Here is a 13043-nt window from a genome sequence, read left to right as displayed (position 1 = left end):
TTAGAAAAGTAGTTAAGTGATGTTTTACAATCACTCTAAAGCACTTCAACATCAGCAAAAAACAACATAATGGTTATATTATTACCTCCTGGTATATTCTTATTATATTCTGCTTCTTTAAAGATTGACAATTCCTGAAGCTCAGGTAAAAATAATAACAGCTACCATTCATTAGTCATCTATTTGGGCCAAGTATCTTGCTTTACACATATTATTTCTAATCTTCACAAGAAACTCTCAAAATTGGTTTTACAATCTCCAGTTTTAAAATTAAGAAATAAAGGATCAGAGTAACTTGTGCAAGGTCACAAATTTAATACATTACTGGTTGGCCTGGATACTCATTTCCCAAACATTTTAGACATGTGAGAGATTAGCCTACTTTGTTGTTATACTCTAAACAAGTTGTTCCTCAATCTTGCCAGGCCCAGAGTGACTCTCCTCCCCAGGATGGACTGCATCTGGAATACCATGTTCAGTCCTGGACATCACACACTCAAGAAAGAGTGATAACTGTCAGGCTCTGGTCAGAGAGCTGATGAACTTCCTGTGTGCTGAGTTCCTCACTATTGGTATTATTCAAAGACCACTTTCCAGGAATGAAAATCACACAAGAAAAGATTTTAAATCATAGAAGAGACTGGGCTAGATCATCTGTAAGGTCCCTTCTAATGCTGGGCTTCTGTTATTTTATATCTAAATTAGTATCTGGAGTTTATGCCAGATACTAAAATTAGCTTTCAGATTCAATCACCAATTTTGAATAATAAAAAGGTAGAACAATTTTTATCAGCTATAAGTATATGATTTTGTCCAAAGGGAGAAGAACTGTGGGACCTCTCAAAGTTCCCTGTCTGTCTCAACATTATCATTTAAATCTGCAAGAGATGAATCTACTACTGTGCGTGCATGCTAAGTTGCTTCAGTCGTGTCTGACTCTTTGTGACCCCATGAACTGTAGCCTGCCAGGCTCCTCTGTCCATGGGATCCTCCAGGCAAGAATACTGGAGTGGGTTGCTATGCCTACTAAAATACTAAAAACAGTCTAATAATGAGATGACAGTCTTTTTGCTAGTGCTTAAGTGGGATGGATATTCATTTTTAATTACATAGGGGAAGAAATATATTGGCTAAAAGTACTTCATATTTTATGAACTTATAGTTTTTCTTTTTTGAGAATAAGGTATGTACATTTGTAAGTATTAATATTTAATGACTGTTGAAAGATGTGAATCAACCTGTGCTGTGTTTAGTCTCTCAGTCCTGTTCGACTCTTTGCGACCCCATGGACCGTATCCCGCCAGGCTCCTCTGTCCATGGATTTTTCCAGGCAAGAATACTAGAGTGGGTTGATATGCTCTCCTCCAGGAGATATTCCCAACCCAGGTCTCCCATATTATGGGTGGATTCTTTATTGTCTGAGCCAGCAGGGAAGCTCTGAATCAACCTAGGTAAGATATTTCTCTTAAAATGGGACAGTTTGATTTTACTGGGCGAAAACATCAATTTATAAATTGGTTTTCACTCAACTTACTGCACTAGGTTGGAGGAGTATTTCATAAATGCAGATACTTTATTTAGACTATTTTTAAAGGTGGCTTCAGTGTTTGTATAATGTACTTATTATAAGTAGCTTGGGATAGTTTACATCTGCTATCTTCTTAAGCTCTAAAGCTTGAATCATCATTTGTTGTTTATGACCAACTCCAACACTCATTAAACTATTCTCTTAGCTTCACAACAAAGCACCTTATCAGACTTCTCTTTCTCCAATCCATTTAACTGTAGAAGTATTTTAAACAAATTATTTGAGTTTCTTTATTTTGCTATTCTCATTAGTAGTATAGATGTTATAATGCTTGTTTTGAACTTGAAATCTCTATAGAGAAACATGAAGAGATTTATGCAAAGTCACAGAAGAATTCAGTGGTAGAGTCTGGAATTAAACAATGGACACAATTTCGTGCTTGTATTTATACATCAAATTTTGTTAGAATAAACTCTGCATGACTTTTAATAAAAGCTTCATCTTTGTAATTCACATGTCAATTTATTTGAACTTTCTCCTTGAAAGGGCATCACATGCTGTACAAAATGAAATGTGTTTATTTGTGGTTAATCTCAGGAGCCATCATGTGCTTGATAAACACATTATATACAGAACCACAAAAAGACAAAGATAATGTGACTTGAAGCCTGAACTTTTTATCATTAAAACAGATGGGAAAACATCTGGTATATTCCATAATATTAGAGCTACACAGTACCCTGATTAATGCCACAGAAGACACTGCTTTCACAAAACTGGATCAGTGACTAAATTTCAAGCAATGCCATTAAGGTAAATTGAGGTTTAGAAATTTGTAAAGGAAAAGTATTAACAAGCATTTATGGAATGCCTTAAAATACTGCCTCAATTTACTTCACAATTATTTCTGATAAGCATTTTCATTTTAATGATGAAGACATTGAGGCTCAGAGGTTATCTTGCCTAACGTAAAGGGCAGAGTCAGGATTAAAAATCAGGTGTATCTCACTCCACTACCAATAGACTACACTGCCTCCTGAACATTTAACTACTGGTTTCAAAACAAGGACACTGGGAGGAATAAAATAAAACAGGAACTTACTTGTTGGAAAGAAAAATCTTATCAGAGATCTCAAGGCAGAAGTTTCATTCAGAGATTGTCCATCAGCATTTTCACTGCTCCACAGAATATAGTTATTTGCAGATACAGAATCCATATACCCTTAAGAAAAGTGAAATTATTAACCCCAACATAAAGTTATCACCTTCCTTGACCCTTTAAAAGTAATTACCTTTGCTTAAATTAAATATGCAAAGTCTAAGAACTAACAGACATTGTATTTAAAACTCATAGCTGCTGCTGCTGCTGCTAAGTCACTTCAGTCATGTCCGACTCTGTGCAACCCCATAGACAGCAGCCCACCAGGCTCTCCCGTCCCTGGGATTCTCCAGGCAAGAACACTGGAGTAGGTTGCCATTTCCTTCTCCAATGCATGAAAGTGAAAAGGGAAAGTGAGGTTGCTCAGTCGTGCCCAACTCTTAGCGACCCCGTGGACTGGAGCCACCAGGCTCCTCCGTCCACGGGATTTTCCAGGCAAGAAAACTCATAGCAGCTAGATACAATTAATAATCAGAATACGTTTTTGCTGTGAAACAAAAAACTGAGTATTAAGTTTAAATAAATTAATTAAAAAATACATTTTAAGATGTTTAAACTATAGGCCGGAACATGCCATTGTTGAACTGTAAACTACAATAGTCAATTTGCCTCTGATAGTCTTGACATTCGGTGTGAAGATCACTCAGTCATGTCCTACTCTTTGTGACCGCATGGACTATAGCCTGTCAGGCTCCTCTGTCCATGGAATTCTCCAGGTAAGAATACTGAGTGGGTAGCTGTTCCCTTCTGCAGGGGGTCCTCCCAACCCAGGGATCCAACCCAGGTCTTCTGCACTGCAGATGCATTCTTTACCATCTGAGCCAGAAGGGAAGAACAAGAACACTGGAGTGGGTAGCCTCCACTTGTGGAGGATCTTCCAGACCCAGGAATCGAACCAGGGTTTCCTGCATTGCAGGCGGATTTTTTACCAGTTAAGTTTCCAGAGAAGCCCTTGACATTCAGAAGCCCAGTCAATTAACAACTTGGAAACAGTATGTATTCCAATTAAATTAGATGCCATCACAGGAACTCTTGGCAAATATGTTGGCTTCTTTATTTACTGATTTAAAAAAAAAACAACAAGGTTTTAGACATTGTAAACATTATCTCCTTCCTCACCACTTCAGAACAATCTGGTTGTAGTTTTACTGGCATAATTCCCTCCTATATAAGGGGAGAGTATATCCATCCTCATTCCCATAATAAGGATTTGTCCATATCATTAAGGATTTTCCAACATTGTCTTTAATAACTTAACGGCATTCCATTATACAACTCTATTATAAATGAGTTGATAATTTCTCCCATACCAAGACATTTAAGTTTTTTACAATTTATTGATATTACAAAGAACACTGGAGAAGGGAATAGCAAAGCACTTCAGTATTCTTGCCTTGAGAACCCCATGAACAGTATGAAAAGGCAAAAAGATAGGACACTGAAAGAGGAACTCCCCAGGTCAGTAGATGCCCAATATGCTACAGAAGTGGAGAACTAACTCCAGAAACAATGAAGGGATGGTGCCAAAGCAAAAACAACACCCCAGTTGTGGACGTGACTGGTAATGGAAGCAAGATTGTAAAGAGCAATATTGCATAGGAACCTGGAATGTTAGGTCCATGAATCAAGGCAAATTGGAAGTGGTCAAACAGGAGAGGGCAAGAGTGAATGTCGACATTTTAGGATTCGGCAAACTAAAATGGACTGGAATGGGTGAATTTAACTCAGGTGACCATTATATCTACTACTGTGACCAAGAATCCCCTAGGAGAAATGGACTAGCCATCAGTCAACAGAAGAGTCCAAAATGCAGTATTTGGATGCAATCTCAAAAACGACAGAATGATCTCTGTTCGTTTTCAAGGCAAACCACTCAATATCATGGTAATCCAAGTCTATGCCCCGACCAGTAATGCTGAAGAAGCTGAAGTTGAATGGTTCTATGAAGACCTACAAGACCTTTTAAAACTAACACCCAAAAAAGATATCCTTTTCATTATAGGGGACTGGAATGCAAAAGTAGAAAGCAAGTAACAGGCAAATTTGGCCTTGGAGTACAGAATGAAGGAAGGCAAAGGCTCATAGAGCTTTGCCAAGAGAATGTACTGGTCATAGCAAACACCCTCTTTCAACAACACAAGAGGAGACTCTACACATGGACATCACCAGATGATCAACAGTGAAATCAGATTGATTATGTTCTTTGCAGCCAAAGATGGAGAAGTTCTATAAAGTCTGCAAAAACAAACCGGGAGCTGATTGTGGCTTAGATCATGAACTCCTTATTGCCAAATTCAGACTTAAATTGAAGAAAGTCAAGAAAATCACTAGACCATTCAGCTATGACCTAAATCAATCCCTTACGATTATACAGTGGAAGTGGGAAATAATACTTAAGGGACTAGATCTGATAGACAGCGTGCCTGATGAATTATGGATGGAGGTTCATGACACTGTACAAGAGACAGGGATCAAGACCATCCACAAGAAAAAGAAATGTGAAAAAGCAAAATGGCTCTTTGAGGAAGCCTTACAAAACACTGTAAAAAGAAGAGAAGGGAAAAACAAAGGAGAAAAAGAAAGATATACCCATTTGAATGCAGAGTGCCAAAGAATACCAAGGAGAGATAAGAAAGCCTTCCACACCAATCCGTGCAAAGAAATAGAGGAAAACAATAGAATGGGAAAGACTAGAGATCCCTTCAAGAAAATTAGAGATACCAATTCTATGGGAAATTGAAATACCAATTTCAAGGGAACATTTCATGCAAAGATGGGCTCGATAAACTACAGAAATGGTATGGACCTAACACAAGCAGAACATATTAAGAAGAGGTGGCAAGAATACACAGAAGAACTGTACAAAAAAGATCTTCATGACCCAGATAATTATGATGGTGTGATCACTCAACTAGAGCCAGACATTCTGGAATGTGAAGTCAAGTGGGCCTTAAGAAACATCACTACGAACAAAGCTAGTGGAGGTGATGGAATTACAGTTGAGCTATTTCAAATCCTAAAAGATGATGCTGTGAAAGTGCTGCACTCAATATGCCAGCAAATTTGGAAAACTCAGCAGTGGCCACACGACTGGAAAAGGTCAGTTTTCATTCCAATCCCAAAGAAAGGCAATGCCAAAGAATGTTCAAACTAGTGCACAATTGCACTCATCTCATACACTAGTAAAGTAATGCTCAAAATTCTCCAAGCCATGCTTTAACAATATGTGAATCATGAACTTCAAGATGTTCAGGCCGGTTTTAGAAAAGGCAGAGGAACCAGAGTGTAGGAGACAGGAAGAATAAAAGAAAAGCATGTCCCGCTAAGGGCCACAAAAGAAATTTATAATTATTGATAAACTGGATGCTATGATACTCTTGGAACCAGTCCAGAGGGAAGAGTTCATAGTCTTGAAAACAAGATATGATCCTAGTTGCTTTAGGTATAGAGTTAGGTTATTTGACTTTTTTCTTGTTTCTTGAGGTTAAGCCTGTATTGCTATGAACATTCCCCTTAGCGCTGCTTTTACAGTGTCCCATAGGTTTTGGGTTGTTTTGTTTTCATTTTCATTCATTTCTATGCATATTTTGATTTCTTTTTTGATTTCTTCTGTGATTTGTTGGTTATTCAGAAGTGTTGTTCAGCCTCCGTATGTTGGAATTTTTAACAGTTTTTCTCCTGTAATTGACATCTAATCTTACTGCATTGTGGTCAGAAAAGATGCTTGGAATGATTTCAATTTTTTGAATTTACCAAGGCTAGATTTATGGCCCAGGATGTGATCTATCCTGGAGAAGGTTCCATGTGCACTTGAGAAATTTAGTTTCACTTTTTAAATGTAAATCTTTAATTCACCTGGAAAACATTTTGATATATGAAATAGGGATACATTTTTTTCCAGTTTTCTTAAGTCCATTTATTAAATCCATCCTTTCCTACTTATGATATCACCAGAATATTCTAAGTCCTCAGTCATAGATTTGTTTCTTGACTTCCTATTTTGTTCCATTGAAGTATCCATTCATGCACCAATAAGCTTTAGTAACTGATCTGGCAATCTTTTCATTAATCCTCATTATCAAAATTTTATTCTCAACTCTGAAGAATTTTTTAGATGAAACTTAGAATCATTCTGTCAGTTCAAAGAATCCTAAAAATATTTTTATGGTAATTATGTTCCTTATTTAACATTCGTTCAAAAACATTTATTGTGTGCCTTGTATACCTAGTTTGAATTTTCTTAAATGTAGATTCATTGAGAGATAATGGATAACAGTACAAAATTACCTCACTCAAGAATCTCACTCATTCAAGTCTCTTTTTTATCTCCCCGAGTAAGGTTTATAGTTACATTCATATAGGTCCTATACCATTCTTATTACACTTATTTCCATATGTCAAGTATATTTTCTTTTTATATGAATATGATCTACTTCACCACATTTTCTAGCTGATTACTGCTGGTATGTAAGAAAGGCAAGGAGTTTATTTTCTAACTTACTACTTTATTTTACTCTCCTTAGTGCTCATTGGTCTTCAGTTTCATTTCAGATCTATACAACCACAATATCACTAAATACAGATGAAGACAGAAATTTCTGGCTTAAGAAAGAAATTTTTTACTAATTAAGAATGTACTCCCCTAGTCCTAATTTACTATAAATTTTCTGTTATTTTGCTTTATTTTTAAGCAAGAATGGAAGTGGGATTTTATCAAATGTTTTTAATATTTACTACCATGATGGTATTTTCCTCTGCCTCTTAATTGTTGAAGATTAACATATTTCCCAATATTAAAATATTCTTGCATTCCTGAAATAAAGCCCAAAGTATTAATGCTGTATACAGAATTTGTGGATCAACATTTCTAAGTCAAGTGTGCCTGCAGCTTTCTGTTGTTTGCTATCTCTATAGGTTTTGGCATGACAGTTATATCTTCTTTCTAAAATAATCTGGGAAGCTTTTCATATTTTTTTCTATACTTAAACAGTTTAAACAGAAAAGGAAATATTTGATCCATTAAAGGTTTGGAAAAACTCATCCATAAAGTCTGAGTCTGTAAGTTTTGAAGGGGGATTGTTCCTCTCTAGATGGTTCTATTCTATAGAAAATAACTACTGCTTCATGCTCATGAGTTTAATTTTCCTAGGAAATCATTTGCTTATAAAGTAATTATCAAGATTGAATCATAAGAATATTCACTTGCAATTTTTAAATCTCCTTTATATCAATGAAATATTCTTTCTTATTTTAATGAGACCAGCTTCCATACACATGTACCTGAGTGTATATTCTCAGCCTGTAGGGTACTTTATTGCAATATGAACTTTATTATATGAATATGAACTTTGTTATACATGTTAAATCAATCTAATTGTATTATTCAAACGGTCAATATTTTTACTTTTTTCTGTCAAGGACTAAAATATGTGTATCATAGTTTGCCACTACAATTGTATATTTGTCCATTCCCACTTCAATTTCTAAAACCATTTGTGTTATATATTTTAGCATTATGCATAAATGTTCATCATTATAGTTTTATCTTCACTGTGTATTACAATATCTTGGCAATGTTAAAAATACCTCATTTTGTTCTGTTTGTTTTATCCTAACCCCTACTCGTTCAATAAATATGTTTTTAATGCCTATTATATTTGAGGTTTTGGGAATATATCAGTGAACAGATCAGGTAAGATCTCTACCCTCATGAAGTTCACCATATAGTGGAGAAAACAAAAAAAGTAAACTAACAAATAATTATGGGCTTCCCTGATAGCTCAGTTGGTAAAGAAACTGCCTGCAATGCAGGAGACCCCAGTTCAATTCCTGGGTTGGGAAGATCGCTGGAGAAAGGATAGGCTACCCACTCCAGTATTCCTGGGCTTCCCTTTTGGCTCAGCTAATGCCTATTATATTTGAGGTTTGGGGAATACATCAGTGAACAAATCACATAAGATCCCTACCCTCATGAAGCTTATGATGTAGTAGAGAAAACAAAAAAAAGTTAACTAACAAATTAAATAACTATAAATTGCAATGTGTGCTATGAGGAAAGTGGATATCAATATAATATAGGGTAGAGGATCTACTTTAAACAGGAGCTGACCTCTCTGAGATATTTCAGCTTACAAAAAAAAAAAAAAAAAAAAAGATTAGGAGAAACTGACCATACAAGGGGCTTGGAAGCCCAGGAAACAAGAAATTAGATTAATATTGCCAGCCATATTTTGCCAGATTAGAGAGCTCATTGCTCTGCATCATACAGGAAAGGAACCACAGTTGGAAGGAGCCTTGACAGGATCTTTGTGTTCTGTACTGCCATTTGTTCACTCAGTGCCGACCTTGACTACCCTTGTCAACACGCCATCTGAAGAAGTATCAGCTGGCAGTGGCATAAAGCGACTTGAATCTCCATACCAGGTTGTCTTCTGCAGGGGGTGTGCTCTCTGGAGTCCTTGCAGGATGCAAATTGATCTCCAACTCAGGGTACTCTAGCCTCCAAACCCTCCCAGACAGGCTTGGCTTTAGCTGAAGTGAAATACAGGTATGCTGCAACTTCTCTCAGTAGTGTCTAGCTTGGCTATCTTTTAGAAATCCCTCCAAATTTTTGGTATATAAATAAAGATAGCACCCTTCTTGGCTCTCTGAGTTTTCAACTATTACAGATATTTTGGTCACTTCAATGGGTACAAAAGAAAGAGGCAATTAAATGTTTACTCAGGTAAGCACCCATCAGCAGCAGCCTGAACCAAAAGCCTCCAGCATGTTTAATCTGCTCCCTACCACTGCTCTTTTCCCTACTCTGAAAGACAATTATTTTAAAATTAACATGAGCACTATTTCCTAAAGTATGTATAAATACCATCAGCATTACATGATTTGATTTTAGGTGGAACACAGCTGAGTATTTATGGGTGTATTTAATTTTCACTATTTAGGTATTTATTATGAAAGTGTAGAAAAAAATATACACGACTAGTATAGAAAAACTACCATGACACCAAACAAGGTTTGACACCACTCACCATATGGCAAACCTTTATAAAAATCCCCTTTGATATCCCTGTTCTTTCATTCTCAGAAGCAGCTGTCCTTTTCTCTCTCCAGTATCTCCCATCAGCCAGTGCCCAGGTCTTTTCAGAGCTTCCTCTTCACCTTATTAGGCTCCATACTCTTTCCCCTCCCCCATTGTTTTTCATATGCAGAATAATTCTATCCTCTATGCTTCTAATTTGCATCTGTACACTCATTAAGCTCAGCAAATAAAAGATTAGGAACAAGCATCCCTAAATGGCAACAAGAAATGGTAAAGAACCAATTATGTTTCCCTGTCACAAAGAATTTTTTTTAATTTCCCTGTTACCAAAAAAAAAAAAAAGACTGAAGATCTAACTAAGTTTCAAAGTGAAAAAATAAAACAGACTCAAAGCTGTGGGCTTCATGGGCATGTGACCTGTGCAGTCTACAGCATGTGACTCTTAAAACAGTCCTGCTGCTGCTGCTGCTAAGTCGCTTCAGTCCTGTCCAACTCTGTGCGACCCCACAGACGGCAGCCCACCAGGCTCCCCAGTCCCTGGGATTCTCCAGGCAAGAACACTGGAGTGGGTTGCCATTTCCTTCTCCAATGCATGAAAGTGAAAAGTGAAAGTGAAGTCGCTCAGTCGTGTCTGACTCTTAGCAACCCCATGGACTGCAGCCTACCAGGCTCCTCCGTCCATGGGATTTTCCAGGCAAGAGTACTGGAGTGGTTCGCCAATGCCTTCTCCAAAACAGTCCTACAGTTGGTTTAATGTTCTTCTATCATCTTGAAATTCATAATACATTTTGAACAAGGGAGCCCCCTGTCCTACATTTTCATTTGAAAAATCATGATGCCAGCCCTGCTCTGTAGTGAAGTATGTCAGATGAAGAACTAGATTAAAGGGTGAAAAGACAGAATGTGAACAGTAGCTAATGGTATTGTTAGGGGAAGCACACAGATTGAGACTGCCCACCCTGGCCAGGCACTATAGTAACCATTTGCATGAGTTGTTTTATGACAGGAGATACTGATAAGGAATACGGAACTAATGAGCCACCACCAACCAGAAGAGTTCGAGAAAGGTCTAAAGGAGACACCGCATGTCCGTCCACTTCCCAGAATCCCTCTCGCTAGCATCCAACTTGGCTGAGTGATGTGTGCGCCACCAGGAAAGACTCTGAATTAGAGTGATTGGTCAAAGACCACCCGGAAACTAATCCCATCACCATAAAACCCGAGACTTCGAGCCACGTGGCAGAGCAGTTTTCCTGGGTTCCCTTACCCTACTGCTCTCCACCCGGGTGCCCTTTCCCAATAAAATCTCTTGCTTTGCCAGCACATGCATCTCCTCAGACAATTCATTTCCGAGTGTTAGACAAGAGCCCAGTTTCGGGCCCTGGAAGGGGTCTGCTTTCCTGCAACAGTATCAGCTTGAAGAGGATTTTGCTAGGGCTTTATTTGAGGGTCTACCTATGCTGCAGTCTTTTCTGGGCCTCAGCCTCAAATACACCTGAATTTGCATTCTGACTCTGCCAGGTACTAGCTAGTCAACTTGGACAAATTAGTAAACTTATCTTTGCCTCAGTTTACTCATCTGAAAAATGGGAATAGAATTTACTTTGAAGAATTCTAAGCATTACATGAAATCATACATGAAATGCTTAGTACAATGTAAAACCATAAATATTTCATCATATGTCTTTCACTTTTTAAACTGTTTCTAACTTTAATAACATTACTTTGTTTTCATGATACTGATTTTTATAAATAATTCTCTTAATCACAAATATGACCAGTTTTCCATTTATAACAGTGCTACAGTTTCCTTTTAAAACAAATGCATTTATATTAAAAAGTGAGGCAATTTAAAGAAAATATGAATAACTGGTAGCATTAAGATCACAAATTATGAAGGTGTTATACAAATGACTGAGGCAGGAGAAACACCTGCCTAATGAAATCCCAATTTTTAGACAAGATAACTGAAACCTAAACAGGTAAAACGATTCCTCAAAAGTCACATAGCAAGTCAGTGGCAGAATCATGATGACTCAAGTCTCCTAACTCCTAGTTCGGGGTTCCTCCAACTACACCGCATATACAAATGGTTAAAGCAAGACCAAAGTTCGTGCTTAGTGTGGTACCAGGCAGTCAATCGAGGTGCACTGCCTCATTTACTCACCAAGCATAACAGAGAAATGAAGTATAATAATACAAAAACTAGTCAAGAGGTTCCCCGCCCCCCATGGAGCTAAAACATTCTGAATATGTTACCTACTGGTCAATCTTTATTTCTCTTTTTTAATCTCCCCCCAAAATAGACATGCAATAAGGACTAACCCAGTAAGTTAGAGAACTGGTGGAGGAAATGGGATCAAATTCCCAGTCCTGATCTACTGGTCTCTTCATCCTGTATGCCACTAGTTTATATGCCTTGTGCATAAAAACAACCTGAAAAGCAAGGTTAAAATGACAATACAACCTGGAGCTATCCCAGCAGTTACTTCAGATCCCTCAACCTCAATTCCCCCTGGTGGCATTAAATCTAAGAGAACTCAGAAGGGCCTGTCTATGAAGAAGGGAAATTTTAGCTCTGGGACCAAGTACCCTGATTTCACTGCAATACTCCAAGGGCATGGCCAAATTATTTTTATTTATTTTACCCTGAATATACTCTGACCACCTGATACAAAGAGCCGATTCATTGCAAAAGACACTGATGCTGGGAAAGACTGAAGGCAAAAGAGAAGAGGGCAGAAGGGGATGAAATTGTTAGACAGCATCACCGACTAAATGGACATGAATTTGAGCAAACTCTAGGAGATAGTGAAGGACAGGGAATCCTGGCATGGGGTCGCTAAGAGTCAGATATGACTTAGCAACTGAATTAACAACAACAGTATGTATTAGTTTGCTAGGGTCATTGTAAGAAAGCACCATAAACCTAGTGGCTTTAACAACAGAAATTTATTGTTTCAACAATTCCGGTGGCCAGAAGTTCAAAATTGAGATGTCAACAGGGTTGATTCTTTCTGAGAACTGTGAAAGAAAGCCTCTCTCCTTGGCTTATAGATGGCTGTCTACTCCCCGTGTCTATTCATATAGTCTTTATGCTATCAATGTCTATCTCTCTGTTCAAATCTCTCCTTTTTATAATGAAACCATTCATACTGGATTAGGGCCCACTTCACTTTAACTTGATTACCTCTATAAACACCTTATCTCCAAATCAGGTCACATTCTGAGGTACCAGTACAAAAAACGTACTACAACATTTTTTGATGCAGGGAGGGGGGAGATACACGTCAACCCATCGCATAATTGAGTTAAAT

General features: G+C 37.6%; 1 protein-coding gene across 2 annotated transcripts in view; it reads right to left on the bottom strand.

The window, feature by feature from the left end:
• FMR1NB (FMR1 neighbor) overlaps window positions 1-13043 on the bottom strand; it is a 58258-nt gene that overhangs the window by 18582 nt on the left and 26633 nt on the right. For both annotated transcript variants that reach the window (XM_070784274.1, XM_019955604.2), the window contains one exon: window positions 2631-2750. In XM_070784274.1, coding sequence (XP_070640375.1) covers window positions 2631-2750 — 120 coding nt within the window. The remainder of the gene's footprint in view (window positions 1-2630; window positions 2751-13043) is intronic.

This window comes from Bos indicus, chromosome X (genome assembly GCF_029378745.1).
Source record: "Bos indicus isolate NIAB-ARS_2022 breed Sahiwal x Tharparkar chromosome X, NIAB-ARS_B.indTharparkar_mat_pri_1.0, whole genome shotgun sequence".
In the NCBI taxonomy this organism is placed as follows: domain Eukaryota; kingdom Metazoa; phylum Chordata; class Mammalia; order Artiodactyla; family Bovidae; genus Bos; species Bos indicus.
Note: the sequence above shows the minus strand (reverse complement) of the source record. Positions and strands in the feature narration are given on the sequence as shown.